Source organism: Vanellus vanellus (genome assembly GCF_965231255.1).
Source record: "Vanellus vanellus genome assembly, chromosome: 3".
NCBI classification, from domain to species: Eukaryota; Metazoa; Chordata; class Aves; order Charadriiformes; family Charadriidae; genus Vanellus; species Vanellus vanellus.
In genome coordinates this window covers 77,404,054-77,426,724 of record NC_138907.1, presented here as the reverse complement: position 1 = coordinate 77,426,724, position 22,671 = coordinate 77,404,054, and the positions used below count along the sequence as shown (strand labels likewise).

The window sequence follows — 22,671 nt, the reverse complement described above, 5'->3', positions numbered from 1 at the left end:
AAGTTCCCAAGAACTGGAATGCATATCTATCAAAACACTATGGCTGTGAAGCGCTTCTCACGCAAGAAATACAGTTAAACGTATCAGGCTTATTAATTGCTAAGGCTGAACCACTGTGCTGTAACAACACTAAATTCAGCTATTACAGGTTCATAAAGCACCATTTCTAAATAATGTTGTTTTGTTGTGGCACATGTATAGCTTTTATACTGTTCTGTACTGCTGACACATCAGGAAAAAAAGTGTCAGAAGAAACTGAACATGACCAGGACTCTCCGTATTGCTTTAAGACAGAAACGATAAATCTTCATCTCCTGCACTGGCAACATTCCACAGCCAGAGCACTCTGCCGCTCATGCAGCTCCCAATCCCACTCTAATTGCTATTGAAATGAGAAAGAGAAGGAGCAGACCCTCCTTTATTAGCTAGAATGCTGTTGACTGCAGCAGGATATAAAAGAGGATTACAATATATTAGTAGTATGAAACAGGAATTACAGGGATAGCATACCATTTCTAGTTATTTATTTATCACATTCTGAAAAACTCAGTAGGAAATTTGGGTGCTCAAATTACGTCACACAGTATCCTGCTCTCACACAATACTCTCTTAATTCAAGTCAGCAGTGAAAATAAAACTCCTTCTGCAAAGGGCATTGTAGCTCAAACTGTATCTTCCAGGCCTCCAACAAAAATTCCCTGGATATTCAGTAAAAGAATGTGATTTTTGGCATGCATATTTGGGGCTTTTTGTTCCAATAAATCAAAAATCTGACACACAATTCTATATTCTATATATATGGTACAGTAACCAGCCTCAGTAAAAGCACTCATCCTCATCAAGAAAGATAGTTCTCTGTATTTCCTTTCTCAGTAGTTGTATTTAATCCTGCTTCGTAGATGAGGTCTTATCAAATTCTCTGTACTTTTACTGCTTCCTTCCCACATCTCCTTGTTGCCATACTTTATGTGCCATAGACCCCAACAGACTGACAACACTGGGCTGTCTCTCCACCCATCAGTTCACTTGAAACCAGCTCCTGAATTGATTCCTGCTGCTTGTCCAGAAATATATCTCAAGATGGTCCTGCATTGCACACACCTGGAGAGTTTGCATGGCATAATTACTTACTGTGTTTTGTATTGTCAGATAACCCTTAATCCTATGTTTCCTGCATATCTTAACAAATTCAACTTCTAATGTGCTGTTGGCTCTTTACACAGTGACATTGGCTCTCTACACAGTGACTTCACATGATACAATGAATACAGACAACAGTTTTGGTATTCAGTATCTTTATTTCAAATCACCATCTCTCCCTCTGTGTAAAATTTTTGTTAGCTTTAGTGGCTTGTGACACCTTTATAGGTGATGCAACTTTCTCCTTCCCAGTTCCTCCACAGTGACCACAAGGACAAACACTCATGTTTTGTATAAGGTGACTCCTGGTCTTCAATACCAGATGTGGTCATTGGCAGAAGAGTACAAAACATCAGCCTCTGGCCCGTGGACTCCTTTCTCAGAACTGGTTGCTGCAGTACTACTCAAGAGAAAGCTCCTCCAGTTTTCTGACATATAGCAGTCTCATCACAAAGCTGCCTCCAAACATGACCTGTATTCTTCGTCATTCAAAGATAATGCTGCTGTACCACAGCAGAAGACCTAAAGATATCTTCAACCTTTTAGTGATCTGCTCATTCCCCTAGTAATCCCCCTCCATCCCAGCAAACATAATAATTTTGCCCATTCCGGGTGATACCACACATAACATCACTCGAAGTGAGATATCTTGCCTATCAGTGATGCTACTGTGAACCAACTTTCTTTGACAAAGTCTGGTTTTCTGTAGCTTCTGTTGCTCCTAGGAAAGTGAATTAAAAATGTCTGGACACAATTTGTTTTCAGGGTAGCAGCTGCTAACACAATATAGAAAGCCTGTGAGACTGGACTTCATCAACAGTCTCATACTACTCAGCAGCTCTCAAGATTGCCTGCTGTCAGGCTCTACTGGCCTGACACGACAGCTATAAATACTATGCTTGTAACTTTTCCAGGCCAGCAAGAACAGATGCCTCTTCCTGGATGGAAAACATTCTGCCCTTCTCGTAGATATTAACATTCAATGTCAATCAGCAGAGTGGCACAATAGCCTCCTCTTTGTCAAGAGTCACTAGCTATCCTGCACTGGTCTGCTTGATGTCGTATTTTCTCCACGTGCCACACTTGTTGTACACATTAGCACAAAGTCTTGACCAGTGAAGGTTACAAAGGTAACCTTGCAAGATGGAGGTTACCTCAAAAAAAAAAACCACAACCCAACATAACTACTCTGGATATGGACAAGGACTTTTAGGGAGTCTGTTTCAGAGTACATATACCTCCAAGCTCATTAGCAGACACATTTCTAACCTCTTGATTTGGGAGTGCAATGCATACCTTTACTTCAAAATCTGTTGGGTTTTTTTTAGGATCTTTCACAAGATAAGGCAGGTACTGAGCCTCTTTGCTGTAGCATAGCTGTGGCAGTTTAGGTATATGGACCTCCTCAGTGCAGCATCAGAATCATAGAATCATTTAGGTTGGAAAAGATCTTTAGGATCATGGAGTCCAAGCGTAAACGTAACACTGCCAAGTTACCACTAAACCACGACCCTCAGCACTACATCTACACATGTTTTAAATACCTCCAGAAATGGTGTCTCCACCACTTCCTTGGGCAGCCTGTTCCAATGCCTGATAACCCTTTGGGTGAAGAAATTTTTCTGAATATCCTCCCCTGGCGCAATTTGAGGCTGTTTCCTCTCGTCCTATCACTTGTTATTTGGGAGAAAAGACCAAGCCCCACTTTGCTACAACCTCCTTTCAGGCAGCTGTAGAGAGCCATAAGGGCTCCCCTCAGCCTCCTTTTCTCTATGCTAAACAACCCCAGTTCCCTCACCCGCTCCACACAGGACTTGTGCTCCAGACCCCTCACCAGCTTCATTGCCCTTCTCTGGACATGCTCCAGCACCTCAATGTCTTTCTTGTAGTGAGGGGCCCAAAAACACAGTATTTGAGGTATGGCCTCAGCAGTGCCGAGTACAGGTGGACAATCACTTCCCTAGTCCTGCTGGCCACACTATGTCTGATAGAAGCCAGGATGCTATTGGCCTTCTTGGCCACTTGGGCACACTGCTGGCTCATATTCAGCTAGCTGTCGTCCAACACCCCCAGGTCCTTTTCTACCAGGCAGTTAGGAAAGTTGTCCATGTTCCTGGCCATTCTTATGCAGAGCACTAGGAGACTGACCTATTTGAGACCAGCCTCCATCTCTATGGTTGATCACTAAACCACCTTTATTCATCCAGATTATGGACAGGGAGAAAAAATTGACTAAGAGAACCGACTTTGCTAAGCAAACTGTCTTCTTTATGATGTTCAGAAAGAGCTCTTACACTTTTAGAAATCTCTGTTCTCATTCTCACAATTATGTAGGGGAATAAACAGGTAGACACCTGTATATTTGTTCAGTCACCCTGTAATAACCTTGTCTCACTACTTCTCCATCATGAAAAGTTCCTTTGTTTATATATATATAAAAACATATATAATATGCCATAGGGTCACAAAATGCGTACATATATTTTGCCACCCTATAGTTAGTTGTGTGTTCTTAGGGATCTGGTTAATACTTCCCCCTGAAAAAGTAGCCTACCCACCCAAGATGGCTCTCAACTTCGTGTTCATAGCCATATAAGCTGATGAATTAGCCATATAAGCTTACAGCAACCTATTTGCTTTTTTGCCTTTCCACCAGACTTTCTAGTGGCTTCCACCAATAGTAGGAAAATGGGGAAATTCAGGTACTAACTAACGATGTCTCTTATAATTGCTGTCTTTTCACTTAGAGTCTTCCTCCAGACCATTCCAATGTGTGCCCAGTAAGTTGAGTTTAAAAAATGTCAATTATTTTTTCTTGAAAACTCAACACTTCCTATGTGAATGCTTCCCTTCCACCCACTTGGGATCAACTTATTCTGTTTCTACAACTGTGTGTGTCATCATCTAGCAGCTATGAGTCAAAAAGCAAATCTTTGCCAGGACCTAGAGAGAAGACTGCTATGCTGAATCTCTAACTAGTGATGAAAACAGACCACTAGAACTCAATCTACACTAACAGCCTCATTACAGAGACTCCCTGTTCACAGTACTAGCAAAGTGACTTTGAACTTTATTCCTAAATTTAGACAGCACTAAGTCATCACAGAGGCATCCAGAAATAATGCTGCATTAGAGCAACCCTGTAGCCACCTACAATGAATGACTCAATAAGGTAGCCAGCAAATACATGTTTAGGGATATTGTTTGGAATCACTCACAGAACAGAGGTGGACTATCATTAGAGGGAAGAAAATGAAGGGAAAAAAAAGAAAACTACTACAGGAAATAACTAAATTTCTCCTTTCTTCTTCCCTTTCTTCACGAGACTTTTTAACTCTTGGGAGCTCTTTAGGTCTTGAAACAACATGGAAGCAAGGGATATATAATAGTCACTACACTATTTGCACGGAAGACCTAAGGGTAAGTCTGGGTATATGACTGCCTTGCAGATCTTAATTAGATAAAACATTCAGAACTTCAATACCAGCAGTTTAAGCACACCCTCCGCATGAATGTATATGAAGAAAACACATCTCAAAAATGGCTAGTCAGTGATAAATAGCTTTCTTTAACGTTGTTGTTCATTAAAATGAGATAGAAGAACAGACACAGGTATTACCATTAGAAATGCATTTCATTTGTATCATCACAGTAATTTTCAAGTTGTACTTACCAAAAGAAAAACTTTGCTGTCAGGCTTGACTTTGTGTTTCTCCATGTATTTTATGAGGCTACTATTGGCATATCTGAAAAATACAGTTAAGCAAAGACATTTCTGAAATAATACAGCTTTAAGAATATGGAACTTTACCAAGTAATCACAAAAACATTTACCAGCCCTTAATAAGTAAACTGTAAAAAGAACCACTATCAGAAAACTTGTCAGATATTTATCTAGCAGTTGACACTCTAAGCATGCTTTTCACTAATAGCAGTAGTATCAGCTGTGTACAGACTATTTCCATGGAACATGCAAATTCTATAGCGTATGGATAAGCTGTTGACATGGGTATATGACAGAAGAACTCATTTTGAAGTTTATAATCTGGTTTTCTAAAGCAACTCTGCCACAGGAAGTGTAGAGCAGTTTGTAAGAGCACAAAAGCTAAGCTATTAAGTTCTTTCCAGTTGCAATTTGATAGAATAGTTAACCATTCTGTCTCCGCAGCCTCAACCTGCATCAAACCATACAGTCCTTAGTAGTTCCCAAGCTCAAAAATGCCACAAATATGTATGACCTGTGGCTTGCTTTTAATCTACAAATCCAGAGGTTATCTATCACCATTTTCAAAAGAAATAAGCTTCATGCACAGATAAGCCTTATATCTCATCTAAAGCCAGTGTAATGAATCCCCATCAGAGCTGGAAACAGAATCCAAAACTCCTTAATACACGTCCTTTGCCTTACAACAGAGTCTGTGTTGCTCCTTACACCCTCTGATCTATCACCACCACTTCACCAATTTAGATTAATTTAGCCAAAGCACCAGGGAACACTAAAAGTGGAAAATTCTTAGATCCCAGATTGGCTTTGCATCACAACCTTCCACAGAAATTTCTGTCCACTACTTTACTGTCTCCACATAACTGATGGCCAAAAGAACCAGGGAGGTGCTTCCCTATTCCTTCTCACACAAAATGAAGTTATCTTGAACAGCTAATACAACTGGTTTAAGCAAGCTCATTTGTCTGTGCCTGCCATAGATTAAATGGCACTTATGATGACCCCTTCTAGAGAAATGAGGAGGCCACTCAGCTGATCCTTTTAACAAGCAGCTGAGGGAGAGAACACCATTCAAGCAAAACCAGCTAATTCAAAGAGGACAGCTGTCACAGCATTAGAACTCAAACACTCCCAAATCCCCTCCCCAAAGACTCAAAGGATAGGAGCCAATTTCTGCCTATCTGCTACATTTGCTGGACTGTTGTTGTGTTATAATCACTTACGTTGTTCTCCTAAAATCTTTCTGAAGAGTTGGATATTCTGGCATCTTCCTTATGTCTTCCCAATCTTTATCTTCGGTGGGGGGGAAAAGGAGAAGCATTTACAATTCTGAAAGTGTAGATTAAGTAACACATACGAAGAAATAACTACAGCAGTTGTTTGACTTCATTTGTTGGCCAGTGCTATTGTTCTATAACTGTCAGCATTTCCAAATCCATCAAACTGACAGCTTGTTCATACCTATACAAATAACTAGTCATTTCCTTTAGGAAAAAGAAAAAAAAAAAAAAAAAAAAAAAAAAATCAACTCAGTAGCATTATGCCTGATGCTTTAATGAAAAAAAATTACCTGCAGGGAATCCCATTACACTGAAAATGCGGTCTAGCTGATCGTGATGAAAAGGATTACTTGTTTTGATGTCCTCCTGACGACAGTGAAATATAGGTTCCGAAGTCAATAGTTCAGCAAATATGCAGCCAATTGCCCAAATATCTAAGAAAGAAGGAGGATAATTCATGCAAACTTACTGTACTTCATCACTCTGTTTTTTGTTTCTGCACAATTTCTCAACAACCTGTATAACCACAGATAAAATGCCTCACAGTATAATTACCTACAGTACTTTAAAAATAATGCATTAATAGAATAAAAAAGGGTAAAATATGGAGATATAGTTTTTTTTCCAATCAAAATTAGAGTCTCCAAATTCTGTTTCAAGTTGTTCAGTGGCAGTCCAGCACTTACCTTATTCACAGTTATGGCAGAAACCTACACAATAAGCTGTGTCATCAGCAAATAAAGGGCATTCAACTGACCGTCAAACCCAAACCATAAATCCCCCATAAGATACATTGAAATAAAAGTTCTATCACATATTTCAGAACAATTCCAAAAAGACAACTGATAACCAAATAAATAGTAAGAAGGAAAAGACTAACAACTCTCATGTTTAGCCAAATAGTGCAAGCTAGTTAAAACAGAGAAAAAAAAAATCCTAATTTTAATCAACAGTAGAAGAGTGATTACCAAACTTTAAGAAAAAAAAAAGTCCTACTTGACGACTGACTCCCACTGGAACAATAGTGGAGCTGTCTCATCTACATCTCATGTATATACAGAGGACAACAGCATGATATATTGATGTTTTAATGAAAGAAAATAACCTCTATTTCATAAATCTCTCATTAATATGCTTTTCAAAATTAAATCTATTGTGGAAAAAAATATGAATTTAATTTACAGAAGGAGAAATTTCTAGATTACACATATTCATTCTAGTTACTCCTATCACCACCCATCTTAGTGTTCTGTATGACCTGGATGCATTATTATTAGAAGAACCTAATGAGGTTCAACAAAAGCAAGTGCAAGGTCCTGTACCTGGGGAGGAAGAATGCTAGGTACCAGTACAGGTTAGGGGCGGACCTGCTGGGAAGTAGCTCGGAGGAGAAGGATCTGGGGGTTGTGGTAGACAGTAAATTATCCATGGTCCAGCAATGTGCCCTTGTTGCCAAAAAGGCCAATGGAATCCTGGGCTGCATAGGGAAGAGTGTGGCCAGTAGGTCGAGGGAGGTAATTCTCCCCCTCTACTCTGCACTGGTGAGGCCACAACTGGAATGCTGTGTCCAGTTTTGGGCTCCCCAGTTCAAGAGGGACAGGGAACTGCTGGAGCGAGTCCAGCAAAGGGCAACTAAGATGATTAAGGGATTGGAGCATCTCTCTTATGAGGAAAGGCTGAGAGAGCTGGGACTCTTTAGCCTGGAGAAGGCTGAGGGGAGACCTTATTATGGCGTACAAGTATCTAAAGGGTGGGTTGAAGGAGGATGGAGCCAGGCTCTTTTCAATGGTTCCAAGTAACAGGATGAGGGGTAACGAGCACAAGTTAGTACACAGGAAGTTCCGTTCAAATACACGGAAAAACTTTTTTACGGTGAGGGTGACGGAGCACTGGAACTGGCTGCCCAGGGAGGTTGTGGAGTCCCCTTCTCTGGAGCTTTTCAAGACCCGCCTGGATGCAGTCCTGAGTAATGTGCTCTAGGCAATCCTGCTTTAGCAGGGGAGTTGGACTAGATGATCTCTAGAGGTCCCTTCCAACTCTGAAAATTCTGTGATTCTGTGATTATGCATCTTAAAATGAAAGTGTGAATTTGTCAGCGAGAACGTTACTAGCAGAAAAGAAATGAGTTTGCTACATTGACAAATATGTGTCTGGACTATAACTCTGGGAAAAGATGGAGATCAGATGAATAAGGCATAGATTCAGCATAGATTGCTGAATACAAGCGTGGAAACTTGCTTAGCAGTTGAGGTTAAACTAGATGACCCTGAGAAAACTTCTGTATTTTATCAAATTTAATAGCATAAATATAGAAAACAAGTTATCCCTATTTTATAGGTCTGAGAGATAAAAAAATTACCCAACTGGAGTTTGATCAGTTAGATTCAGACTTAAGAGAACACCAAGAGAAGTCTCTTGTTTGCTGCAACTAACCTGAGACTCAAAACCCCACCTGCTGTCAATGGTGGTGTTCGGCCCATGCTGCATGTGAGATACATGGCCTCCTGAAGAAAGAAAAAAGCACTGCTCTCTTTATGTAGGGAATGAAAAAAGAGCCATCACACTCTGTTTGCCAAAACAGATCTGCTCCATTTACATCATGTTACAGGTGTGGAGCTTGGGGTGCCCCAATTTATAAGCCTTTCTCCCTACTTCCTTTACAGGAAAGTCTGATAACATTTCATTCAGACTTTACAGTTTCAACAGGGTATAACTTGCTCTGTGCATTACATCACTTTCTCAGGGTTTTATCTTCCTTTGATTTTCTTATTAGCCTTATCTGCATGAAAACAAGATCTTTAGCTCTTGAGATTTTATCTGCTCAAGCAGCTAATGCAGCATATTAATCACAATTCCTGCCTGGGTAGTAGGCATAAATTACCTACTCCAGAATGGAAATTACTTACTATTTGAAGAATAGCATCTTCATTTAACAGTACCTATTCACTAATTTTCCTACTAGATAGCAAATCCTTTTGGAGATGGTTTATCTAGAGGACAGAGGAGTTGCAGCCCTCTTGGTTTTCATGGCTTTCTGCAGTGCCCGTTGTCCATCACATAGTGAGGGAGAGGCTGGGCCACTGCTCATAATCCTGTTCATTACTGTTCTATCCAGACTGACCTTTTCCTTTTAAAGAAAAAAAAAAATCTAGTATTCTTGTTGCCAGCAAAGCTGAACTGGGAAATCTCCCTGATGTGACACAGCAAACTTCAAAACTCTGTTCCTCCTTCATCAGCTGAACTGTATGAGAGCAGAGCCACTGTGGCAACGCGTTCCCACTGCCTGACTCTGTGACTAATGCAGAGAGCACATTTTAAACCCTTTGAGAATTCAGAAGGCAGACATTGTACCAACTAGAAGTTACATCTGAATAAACACTGGTAACTCCCAAGCTGCTGTTGTTTTTTCTATGGGATGGCATAACTGGACAAGTCAAGCATGAGAATACTTCAGCTCTGACCGGTCATTATAGTCTCTAGTAGTTCATAGTGCTGGGGGTCCACTCTTCAGGTCTCTTGCCAGATACTCTTCAGCTTCAAAGAACTAATATAAAGTAACACAAAATACTTAGTACAGAAAACATGAAGCTTTAATTTCCGTAAGTGAAGATTAAACAGCTGGAAAAGGCCTCATAGCCATGCAGCTCAAACAGGTCAGGGTCTTCCCTTCATGAATCTAACTTTTATGTAACCTGATCTCAAACACATCCTTGGCACATATTGAAACCATTCTCACAGTTAATGATTTTCTGCCCAGTTTGGCTAGTCCCTTTTTTTTTAAAATAACATTCATAATTTACAGTAATTATTTGCCACATGTGGCATTTTTCTAGCAGGAACACCTCATTAAATTCTGGCAAGTTTAAAAAGCTTCATCAATACAAGCAGTCCTAATAGGTATTTTATCTCCTACATTGTTCATATTGGCCAACCAAATACAAACTTCAGCTCTTAACTATGGAAAAATGTGTCAATAATTAGCAATTTCCCTATCCAGTGCCATTTCATATGTTTTCAGTTTGTGGTCCCTAAAAAGATTAATCATTATTACATCTATTCCAAATCTATTCCAAATAAAAAGTATTACCCCTCAGAAGTAGGCATTTATGGGGGCAAAGCTTCAAACACATAAGTGTTTTTCAGCTACAGCGCATTATTAATCTAGTGCACATCTGCCTTTAGCACAAGAACTTCTTATAATGCTGCATAACAATTTCATTAAAAATAACATTTCTGTTTAAAAGCAATTGCCAAAAATAAGAGACAAACTACAGATAGTATCCATTTTAACTTGTTATGTCCCAGAATCACTGAAAACAGGGCCATTCTGTGATTCTGTGATATAGGTCCTACAAGGTTGTACTGGATACTAAATGTTTTCCCATCTGATGTCCCGGAAGGATCCTAATAAATATACCACAGTAATACAGCCGTTCCTATAAGGATGGTTCTGTTTCCTACACTTTCCAATCATTAGGTTTCAGGAATGATCCGTGGTAAAAAGTTTTTACTGTTGTTTGGTTTTTTGTGGGTTTTGTGGTTTCTGGCCCCCCCCCCCCGCAAGACTTCCAGACTCCCCACTCTCCCCAAGTTTACACTGAACCTGAAAGCAAGCCAGTTTTGCTCCCTGGCTCTGGAAAGAGGGGGGGCAGTAAAGGTCTTTCTTAGCCCTTTCCCTACACTCCTCATTGAACACCTTGCTCAGGTCCCATTTAAACCTATTCACCAGTGAAATATCCTTCCACCGTAACAATGTTTCTCAAGTACTACACAACAATTCTATAAAAGGAGCAAAGAGTCTTTTAAAGATGGTCAATTGTGGATGGCAAACAGACTTTCCATAGGTATGCCTGGGTGCACAGATTATTAGAATATTTATACGGCTGTCCATGTCCCAGTTTCAAAACCTGCGACTCTAACATTTTTATAGGTCAGCTACTAAAGCTGAGAAAATCCTGTGTGTCCTGCTCTACTTTAGCACTGTAGCCAAGGAGCAAATACAAAAGGATGCTGACATAGCTGTTTTAATGATAGGCCTGATTAAGCAGACAAATGCTCATGTATTCTTTCCTTTCTATGGCACAATAATCTCATTTTTGTATTTGTTCCAATATTTTGGAAACATTCTTTAAAATTATTAGGACAATTTAAGACAATTTATTAAGCAATAGCCTTGATTCTCAAAATGAATTATCTCTTCCCATGCATATTAACTACAACACTTAACTGAAGACAGGACATAGTCAAGACAAAATACTTTACGCTTCTTAACTATATCCAAGAAAAGAAATACATAAACAAGCTCTTAGCCTCCCAGTGTTCTTTAAGACAATTCTGTTAAAGAAAGCAAGTTAAGAATGGGGAAACATCTATTTAGCTGCAATCGATCTGTGGAATTCATCATTAGTGAGTTTGGTCTAGCAGCTTCAACCAACCTGCTTTGTTTTGTTTCATTTTGAACACAAATTCTAAACTCTAGGACTTGTCTGAATGCTGCTAAAGGAAGCAGACAGTGGATGGGCGCCAGAATACAGCTTCTCTATGCCTGCCAAGGACTAATGCAACAACCAGGGTAACCAAAAGCTAGTTAGCATGGCCTTAGCCCAAACAAGGCAACCCAGATATCCTATAAAGAGCTACCCTGCTTATATAATATTCACCAAACCTTTCAAATCATAGAATCATTTAGAGAGTCTAACCATAAACCTAACACTGCCAAGTCCCACTAAACCATGTCTCTTGGCACCACATCTACACATCTTTTAAATACCTCCAGGGGTGACTAAACTACTTCCCTGGGCAGCCTGTTCCCATACTTGATAACCCCTTCAGTGAAGAAATTTTCCCTAATATCCAATCTAAACCTCCCCTGCTGCAAATCAAGGCAAGGACAACAAATACGCCAACATATTCGAAACCCCAAAAGTGGCTGTGCAAGCAAACATGTGCCTAACTTTTTCAAATAAATATCAATTGGTCCAATGAAAAGGTACAACCTCTTTATAAGAAAATCTTGTCTCATGCTGAGTAGAGCAGCAGATTCTAAACTTGTCTGGAACCTTTACACACAGTGACCTAAGAACATAGAGATACTATAGAAAAAGAGTTTATTAATTTTTTACACTGGATTCAAATACCTAGAAATTAGATTTAAATAATAATAAACCGTTAAAGGGGAATTTCTCATTTCTTCGGTCCAATAAGGTGACTAGAACATACCTGTTGCTATCACACACAGACACGAGGGAAAGGTCTTCCCTTTCATACCTTAAGGTCTCAATTTTTATATGTTTCATTTAAACTTTAGTTGGCAAAACAGAGGTCAAGGAAGAAGTGGTTACTAGCCTTTTAAATTTGATGCTTTCTATGAAGAACTGAGAATGGGGTCAAATATTTACATGTGACAGGCTTTTCAAGGGGAAGCAAAACGTGGCGTCAGTGGGCTAAGGGTCAGAAACTTGCTATCACTCATTGGTAAGTTAGGCAATGTTTACCGATCTTTAACAAACAGCATCTCAACAGAACTTGACTGAAGAACAGAAGTTTATACTGTAGAGCCACAAAGATGAATGTTCTGCAGACAGAAAAAATACCTCTCAGTAATCTGAAAGATGCTCACAGTCAGCCAAACACACGTCTAAGAGCAATGTTTTATTTCAAGACCGCGTCATCTCCTGTGCCATGATGTAGAGTCAAGATAATTCAAAACTTTTAAAGGCAAAACCATATTAATTCAAATCAGTTGTGAAATCTATTATCCTCCCACTTTTTTTAACCCTGTATGCCTCCGTCCTAGCCTTTTAAGCTAAGCTGCCCTTTTCTCACGTTTGTACTGTTTAATTGTTTGTGCAATTAATTTCAACTACGACACCTTAAAAATTTTGAAGCATCTTGACTGAAATTCCAAGTTCACCGAAATAAAATTTAATTTTCTACAGGGCTTTATTGAGCCAAGATTTCTTCATTCTCTCTAAACAGAATTATTTTAGGTTCTCTAATTATTTTTCCCCGTTAAATCTCTATTCCTCAGTATATCAGCATTAAATGAAGACCCTAGATCATATGATTTCAGACTTCTGCTGTGGATTAGACACATTATGTAGCTTGGAACATTACACTTAAATTACTGTGGCAAGCTTGACAACATAGGTATGATAGATTTAATATAGGGAGTGGCAAGAGGACCAGAGGCCTTAAGCAGCCCTCTCACACAGCAAAAATATGATTGCAAGCAAAGAAACCCTGTTGAAGAACTTAAATCTTTAATTTACAGAACTTCGCATCCAAAATTTTGGAAATTCCAGGTTTATGGTTCTATATGCAACCTTGTATTTTCCTTGCACAGCCTATGTACTGAATAAGACAGGAAACCTCAAGGCAGTGAAAATGCAATCTTATCAACAATTGTACTATAGAGCACGAGAATTAAACTTTTATCAACATTATACCACTTTTGTAAGGGTTTTCAGTGTTTGTCTTCCCAAGTACTCCCATTCACCTCCCCAAATCCTATATACCATGTTTTCATCAGCAATTCTTCAATTCTTCAGTTGCATCTCCAAGACTACTACTGTATAAACTACAGATTAACTACATTAGCTAGCAGTAGAGCAGGCTAACATCCTTGAGAGACAGAATAGCGATGGTTGCATGAATGCAGAACAGAGTGATGGTTCCACCTTCTTTCGTCTCTCAGTTCTTTTTCCAGAAACTGGGGTGGGCTCCAGCCTCGGGTGACGTTGCTTCAGGGCAGGGAATTAGGTCACTGGGACAAGCACTGAGTTCTGGCAAGAAAAGTGTGTTACAGCCTTGTTTTCTCCCTAATCCTAAGCCTTCAGATGCGTCAGAGACGGCAGAGGGCTATTATTTTTATGCCAACTCCAGTATCTCCAAGATGTAGTAAAGAACATACTGTTACTTTTGTTCCAGCAACAGCAGTGCTTATACCTCAGAGGGTCCAAGAGGTACTCTGGTGGGCTGCCAAAGCTTTTCACGGAAACAAAAGTAAAAAGAAAAATGTTCTTTCAGTGACAACTCATCAAAAGCACAAGGAATGTAATGGGTGACACAAAAGGCAGCTTTGTAGCCTCAGGGCTACTTCCCCCCACCAAATATCAAACAACTGCAGCAAGTAAAGGAAGTATGAAAGCTTCTCATTGCAAAGATCACAAGTCACTTTTATACTGCAAAGTATTAGGCAGGTCTAATATAGAAATTGTTACCATTTCCTCCTGTAATGATGAAAGAATTACGAAAAGCCAAGATATGCCACTGTTTGATTAAATAGTATTTACAAAGCTTTTCAGGGAACATCCACAGCTTTGCATTTTCACTTTATCATATGAAAAAAATGATTGCCATTATCCTGTGATCATAGGACCAGGAACTCCTGATGACTAATTATGGTGCTTTATCATTAATTTTCCCCCTCCTCCTCCATTTATTCCATCACTGCAGGTACGCGTCCAATATTGTACAAACTATATTGCACAAATAGCACAGCACGTTAGAGAATTGTTGCCATTTTCTGTGTTCTGAATTGTAGCAAATGAGAAGTGCGCAGTATATATTCTCTGAAAGGGAAATACATGGGTTTTGTTTCTAATTAAATGCAGAATACTTTAACAAAACAGCTTTCCTGTACACAATGGAGCTCTTCGGAGGTTAACTCTATGCTAAATGAAGAGGGACAATGAGTTTATAATCTGTTGTGTGCTCTCACTTGCCTTGTGTCATTAACTATTACAACTTTTTACTAGGTCAAACGTGTCAACACCTTCAGAGCTAAGATCAGGTGGGCAAAAGGCCTGCTATCTGGTAGATTAAGTTATAACAAGGAACATGTGTGAAGAGTGCTTTCCTGGCCTGTTCCAATTCACAAGCCATGACAGTCTTTTCGGGGAATTATTAAAGCTTTTGATGTCTACCTTATTTCAGTCAACAGAGAGGAATGCACACAGAGAAACTTTGCATCTTAGGACAGAGAGGCTTATTTGTCCTTCTATACAGAGTGCTTTACAACAGCTTAACATTTCTGTTACAAAGGGGTTCAGCCATACAACTATTACTAGTAAGGCATTGAGAGTAATTCCTACATACTTTTAAGCAAATCTGTTGGATAGGCAATGAAATAAACTACTGTGAAATGTAATTCTGCTGTCAGTCACAGCTATTGCCAAGAAGTCTACTTGTGAAGCAATCCCACCTGTCTTGAGAAAAAAGTCATTCTACTGAATCAATGCTGTAGTGCTGAATGCTTCAGCTGATATTGCTGAAATAATTGTGCCTGAAGATCAAACTGATGGACTAGCTAAAAAAATTCCTCTGCACCAGAAGTATGAACCTTCTTATGATAGCAGGTACTTGGTTTTCAACCATCATCATTAACTGATTGCATCTTCAGGACAATACCAGTAAGTAGCATCTCCACTTTATATATAATGAAACAATACATAGGATGGATTAAATGACATGTGGTAAACTACATACACCACTTGGGACTGAATCAGTATTTAAATTTAAGTCTCCTGAGACCCAGCTTACTGTTCTAAGAAATAAAACTTTATTGTCTGCCCCGCACTAGAGTACCTCCATTGGTTTTACAATAGCAGAGACAGGTCTGACCCACTGCACTGTTCACATTCTCCTGGCTATTAAACTAGTACACACTCCAACACACCTCTCAGACTCTTCAGAGTTGACAATGGCCACCAGCTTCACTAGGTAATTTCCAGACGTCAATATATTTAAGCAGCAAGAGCAACAGAGCAGTTAGAAAAAGGCAGGAACTAGTATGCAAATCTCAAAACAGTTAATGTTTTAAAGTGTATACCAATCCTGCGGACAATATTCCTTGAGTTGCTGTCAGCATCTCAAGTTTCCCAAAATACTAATTAATGTAGCTGTAAAATGTTCTATTTAAGCGACCTAATAATCCTTTATAAAACTTTACATTTCTTAGGTGATTGCAGTGATAAGGTTGTGGAGCGTAGCAAATGTTTCTTCTTTCAAAAAAAGTGCATGTATAGTATTTTAGAGATGACTGTCAAGCAAGAGGAAAAAACAGCAGTAAATCATCCAGCACCTGCAATAACTAGATAAGAAAGCAACAATTAATCTTTGGTATTAAAATATTTTGCCTCTCAGAAAAAGCATGAGAACAACTGTGATAATCAACATGAAGAAAGTTTACCACATGCCAAAATAAGTTTACCACAAAATATCATCTGAATCCAATTACTTCCCATGTCGTATAACATTGCCCAGGGCATGAACAAGGCTCCCTTCCCGGTGTAGCCTGAATTTTTCTTTTCAGAGTGCATAAATGAATATTTTCCAAACTTCTCTGCTTTTCTTTTCTAGTTTTTCCACAACCCCTTCCCCTCAAATCCAAATCTCTAACAAACAGGAATGTGGATCCCTATGCAGCAAACAGAAGCTGACTGACTATAGATTTGCTTTTCTTAACTCTCTCTCATGAATGTTTGAAAGCAGTCCCCATACTCCCATGACTCCACAGACCACAGGTGGGGAACCTCCCCTGTGCATCCTTCCTAAGGACTTTTCAATCTTTTGGTTAGCCCCATTTGTAATGTCTGGTTTACCATATTTTCCAGATAGTTCTTAATTTTTCCTCCTTCCCCCCATCCCTCCCAGAACAAGAGACCAGAAGAGCTTTAGGCATCCGTCCAAGATTTCCAGAGGCCCCACAGCCCGGCCAGTGTGCCAACAATCTGTGCGCGCACAGTAAGGACATCTGATGTACTCGGAACGTGTGGGACTCACTGCATAGGCAATATGGAACACATATGCACATATTTCCATCCTAAATCCAACATAATACACCCCAGATACTTCCCCCTCTTTTTTTCCTGCATAAAGTTGAACGGAGTTGCTGAAACTCTGACGGATCCCAGCATTCGTTATAAATTCATTCCCTTTGATACACCTAATATTTTCCTGTGACATTTGCTTTCAAAGGCGTTTTGGTATCTGCTTATACCTTTCACACATTTCCAGCTTCCATAACCATATGTTAGTCTGGAAATACAATGAGGTGACAGTGCACTGCCCAAACTTTAAATTACATTTTCTCTATACCTAAATCTTGTTCGGGTTGGTAAATGCAGTTGGCCACATGGCTGTTTCTGACATTCCTACTGACTTACAATCTAGACAAGTGAGGAAAGGTAACTAAGCAATAGAGATTTCTCGGGTTCTCAGATTTATTTTTTCACAATAAATAATCCCATCCTTTTTCAGTGCAGGACAGCGTTTTAGCCTTACTTATGGGGTGGTTGAACGATCAACCTAAAGAACTCTTTCACCAACAGAATCCAAACCATCTAAGATACTATAAGCCATCTGATGCCATTTATCAAATATACTACTTCATTAATTAAGGCAAGTGGCAAATAGAGGCAAGATAATATGTTCTTATTTGATAGCACTGCTAACTATACAAGCTGCAACTTGATAAAAACCAAGTATTAATTATGCTATTTCCTTGATTAACATCATGCCACAAGATGCCCCAGAATGAATCATAGTAGAGACTGCCAGACACTTCCTTAAAAACCTATGATGAAAAAGAGTTCTTACTACTTACTTTACTTACTAAAACTTTCTTTTCTATTTTGATGTTCCCAGAGTGAAAAAATAATCTGATTAATGTCTCCTTTCAAGCTGAAAGTCATCTTACCTTTTCCTTCATTTTGCCATAGTAATTTCCTTTACTTTCCTTAAAATTATACTGCACTAGTCTTTGCCCATCAGTGAAAGGAGCACTGTACCTTGCCACTTACTTCAACCTTGTTTCTTTAGTACTTTGAGTATAAAAGCATTTTCTGTTGTGCTGGAGACTTTCTATAAGTTCAGTAATTTTATTAACGTTTGCACAACCGCAAGCATTTTACATTTTTGCAGTTACTTGGTTTCACCTGAAGCTTGTTCAAGTTACTTTTATTTGCATATTTCACTTCTTTGATAGAGTATTAGGATCAATGAACACATGGGAACAGATTCTGCTTTTAAATTAGGTGCTGGAAATGTAGACGAACTTCTGCAGGCTACAGTAAATTTAGTACAGATTTGTATTGTGGTAACAGAACCAAAACTGACCATTGGCTTCTACAACACCATTTTCCCAATTTGTATTCATCTGGTAAGGTAGTTGCTTGTAACTATGGTAAGCGGATTATATAGGAAACTTTACTAACAAATAGGGCTTAGCTTGTAAACAAAATATTACTCCCCACAAAACCCTAACACGGGCTTTTTACTATCCTTTTAACACGTAGAAAGTTAAAGCTATTTCCATTTTTCAGCAACAGTATTTTCCTGACTCCTGTATCTCCTTAAAACATGATGTTATATACGTGATGAACAACTATTTGTTCTGCAAGCAAGTAAATGAAAAGTAGAATATTTCATTACTATGAAGGAACAAATTAAATAAAGGGGAAAATGCCACTGAAAAACCACCTCTAAAATAATGAAATATGCTTATATACTTTTTGTGTAATACATAGTTCTTTCTAAACAGACTGTATTTAGTCCAATTTTTCCTCAAAGTTAAACCCACAAAATATAACTAAGATCAGATCCAGAAAACAAAGACAAAAATCCTAAGTGAGACAAAAGTCAAATTCTAATTGCATTCTTTGATCATGTAGAAGAATTATTTACATGCAAGCAAGCACACCTTGCTTTATTACAAGAACAAGAAAAGACACTATAGTACACTATAGTAGACAATGTCCAGGTTATTATGATTACACTGTAAATAATTACCATTATATGTGAAGCTAAGATAAGGAAAAAAGTATTAGATACAGAATACAGAAAATATATTAAAAATAAAAAATAAAAGCAAGACTAAGCCAGTAAAAACCTAAGCAAACATCTGAAATATGTAGCAACTGTTGGACAATGTTCAGTGTGTTGCAGTAGAAAACTGATGACAATGCATTCCTAGTAAATTCAAACACAAATATTTCTCACAATGACAAAATTGGAAGAGAATAGACTAAAGCTGGCATGACATTGCTTTTAGCCTGACTTTATTGATATTTACTAATTATAAAAAATTATATATTGTATAAAAGGCTTAAGAAAATAGCTACAGAAAATAAGCAGCTATACCAAATAGCCTGTCATGTCCTCCTTCATAAATTGCTACATCTAATCACCTTTCTTCTAAACGATTATTTCCAACTGAAAAGCAGTTAAATGAGAATCTTATATAATTCATGAGTTATTATTAAAAGCAATACATTAGGGCTCCTGAGAATTATGTAATATTAAGAGATGTGAAAATTCTATTTCTTACACAGAGATTTAAGAGAGAGCTTTAAGAGTTGCATCCTTTGCCAAGAACATTAGCATTCAAGTTAAACTCTCACTAGTGTGCTTAGCTCATTAAGATTGCCTTTTTTTAAGTGCACATAATGCTAGAAGCAAAACACAAGTCTGGACTCATAAACTGCATGAACATCACCGCTGTCATTTTGTTAGCCGCTTCTTCCCTTTGCCTTAATTAAAGCTGCACACGGATCACCTCCAGGTACCTTTATTCTTTTCTCTTCTGTCAGTCACATCCTTCACTCAGCCTACAAATCTCACCTTGCAACTTTCCTTGTTTTCATTTTCATATTTTTTACTCTGCTGCCCAAACCGTTTTGAGTGCCCTGGGCACTCACGCTGCACGCCAGGTACTACAGGACCCATTCACACCCCTCCTGGGGATTCACCAGTGCGGGTCTGATACAAGAAATAAAAGCCTCAGAAATAATAAACTACCAGCAAAACCAGATCTCTCTGAAGCAGCACCGTCCTCTAAACTTTCATCGGGACTCCTTGTCTATGTTTTAGTATACACTACAGATCCCTCAGGGCAACAGCCAAGTAATTTATGACATAATTAAAAAAAAAAAAACAACACAACAGCATTATACTAATTCATTCTTCAAAGAGATATCCTGAGATAATGGTACATATCACTCACATAAATCTGCAAACAATATGCTATCTATCAAAAATAGGTAACTGTCAGTTAAGGCAACTTCCCAGTACCACGGAGGCAGGTCACTCAGTAATCTGGTCCACTCACATCCATGTTTCACAAATCAACAGTCAGGGCAGTTTAAGCATCTAATTTACAAGCATTTAAGGTAATCCTGTTGGTATTTTCTTTAAACACTTTCAGTAACTGTTCTCACCCACTACAGGGTGCAGCAAACAGACTTTACTAGTCAGCATCCCAGTTGCATGGTGGCAGATACAATGCAGGCCCTAAGAGTGCTTCAGACAACACAGGATTGTGCCACAACCATGGGGGAGGCACTACAAGGCTCCATCCCCAGCACCCACGGGAGAAGACACCCTGGGAAATCAGAGGCCTCAACCAAGACAGAGTTCCTGAGGGAGGGTGCTGCCTCCCAGGACTCAGGCTGCAGGGTGACATTGGCCTCACAGCGGGAGATGCACTCCGGTTGGGGCACTGCGTCACCAGCAAAAGGAGCTGTGGGAGAAGGTGAACAGACTCCATAGCATCATGGAGAATAAACAGGACATGAACAGGGTCGCCTCAGGGACCTTGCAAATGTTTCTGGAGGATATTGGGGTAAATTTCTTCATACAGATACTACATGTGTCATCTTTCAGAGCTGCTATTCAGCAGTAAGGAAGAACTGTTTGGGGATATGATAAACAATGGCAGCCTTGGCTGTAACAACCGTGAAGCTCTGGAGTAGTGAAGGCAAGTAGAACACAGGCTGTGGGCTTCAGGAAAAACTGGCTGGATCATCATGGTCTGAGGATGGTGGTTAATGGTTTATACTCTAACCTGGAGGCTGATTACAAGTGAAGTAACACAGAGGCCTATGAGACCTATCCAACTTAGTACCTTTACCAATGCCAAGGAGGAGGAGCTGGAACCACTCCCCATCAAGTCATGGATGAGGGAAAACTGGGGTAAGAGTTGATACGCTTGAGGGTAGAACTGCAATTCATGCAGAACCAGACAGACAGGAGGAATGGCCCACAGGAAACTCATGAAATTCAACGAGGACAAAATGGGTTGAGCACCCATAGTGGACTAACAGCCCACAATGGTTCAGGTAGGGGACTGACTGGCTGGAGAATACCTCTGCAGAAAAGGATGTGGGGTTTCCAGTGGACATCAGGTGAAACATGAGCCAGCCTGGTTAGCCTGCTGTAGACTAACAGCATCAGTATGATGTATTGGCTGTATCAACAGGAGCACATCAGTAGTCCTGAGAGAAGTGATTACTCCCCTTTACTTAGCACTTGTTGGACCACATCTGGGCCACTCTGGGGACCTGAATACAAGACAGACGTTGATAACCTGGAGCAAGTTCAGTGGAGAGCCATCAGAATAGTCAGAGGTTGGAGAACCTGCTCTGGGAGAGGAGGCTGAGGGACACCAGCTTGTTCAGATTGAAGAGGAACCTATGAGCAGCCCCCCCGGTACCTACAGAGAGGTGACTGAGATGATGGAGCCAGGCTCTTTATGGTGGTATACAACAGGAGAATGAGAGATTACAGGCATAAACTGAAACAAGAATCTCTGACTAGGTATGAGGAAAAAAAATGTTCACTATGAGGATGATTTAGGACTGGAACAGATCATTCAGAGAGGGTGTGGAATCTCTGTTCTAAATGGTTTTCAAGACCTGTCTGGACAAACCCCTCAGCAGCCTGGTCTGAAGTCAGAGTGGACCCTGCTTTGAACAGGAGGATGGACAAAAGACCTCCTAAGATCCCCTTCAATCCAATTGAATCTATCTGCAATTAGTATTTTGCCTTGGACCAGGAGTTTGCTTTTGAAATGCATCAGATAGTCCACACCTATGACACTTCAGCAAGCAGTGCAGAGTACCCTAGGAGAATGTGACTTTAACAGCAATAGCTCCTTCCCTTTTGAAGGTTTACAAATCACAAGATTTCTGAGCCCATATCAGAAAACCATATAAAACAACGCAAAGAATATTTTCAGTTTAGAAACAAAACAAAACAAGCACCACCTTTAAGATGTCTAACATTAACATTAACTCATTTTGAAAAATAAAAGCACAGTCCTCAAAGTTTCAATTTGGATTAATCTTTTATGGATTGGATCATACACCATCTGCTGCTACTTCAGGAAGAAAAACTTAGCTGGTCAGTTGATCATCATATCTAGTATAACACTACCCTCCTTTACAACACTTAGAGGTAAACCTCCTTCTTACACAGAACTTACCAATGGCCTTTGTGTAATGTCTGGCTCCTAGTAACAGCTCTGGAGCTCTATACCAGAATGTTACCACAACTGGATCCAAGTCTGCCAATGGCTTCAAAGGTGAGTTGAACAATCTTGCAAAACCCATATCAGCTGGGGGAGAAGGAAGGAGAAAAGAAGGAAAAGAAAACATTTAAAATTTTAATACAAACAAATCAGAATTTAACAGTATTGCCAAAAAAAAATTATAACAAAAGCTCAAAAGCATTAAAACTTACAAACCA

General features: G+C 39.4%; 1 protein-coding gene across 1 annotated transcript in view; it reads right to left on the bottom strand.

Annotated features, from left to right (window-relative positions):
• The window catches only part of CDK19 (cyclin dependent kinase 19), a 130,713-nt gene that overhangs the window by 13,087 nt on the left and 94,955 nt on the right, over positions 1-22,671 (bottom strand). The window contains exons 6-9 of the mRNA XM_082480431.1: positions 22,409-22,540; positions 6,435-6,578; positions 6,088-6,157; positions 4,814-4,886 (exon numbers count right to left, since the gene is read on the bottom strand). Of these exons, the coding sequence (XP_082336557.1) occupies positions 4,814-4,886; positions 6,088-6,157; positions 6,435-6,578; positions 22,409-22,540 (419 nt within the window). The remainder of the gene's footprint in view (positions 1-4,813; positions 4,887-6,087; positions 6,158-6,434; positions 6,579-22,408; positions 22,541-22,671) is intronic.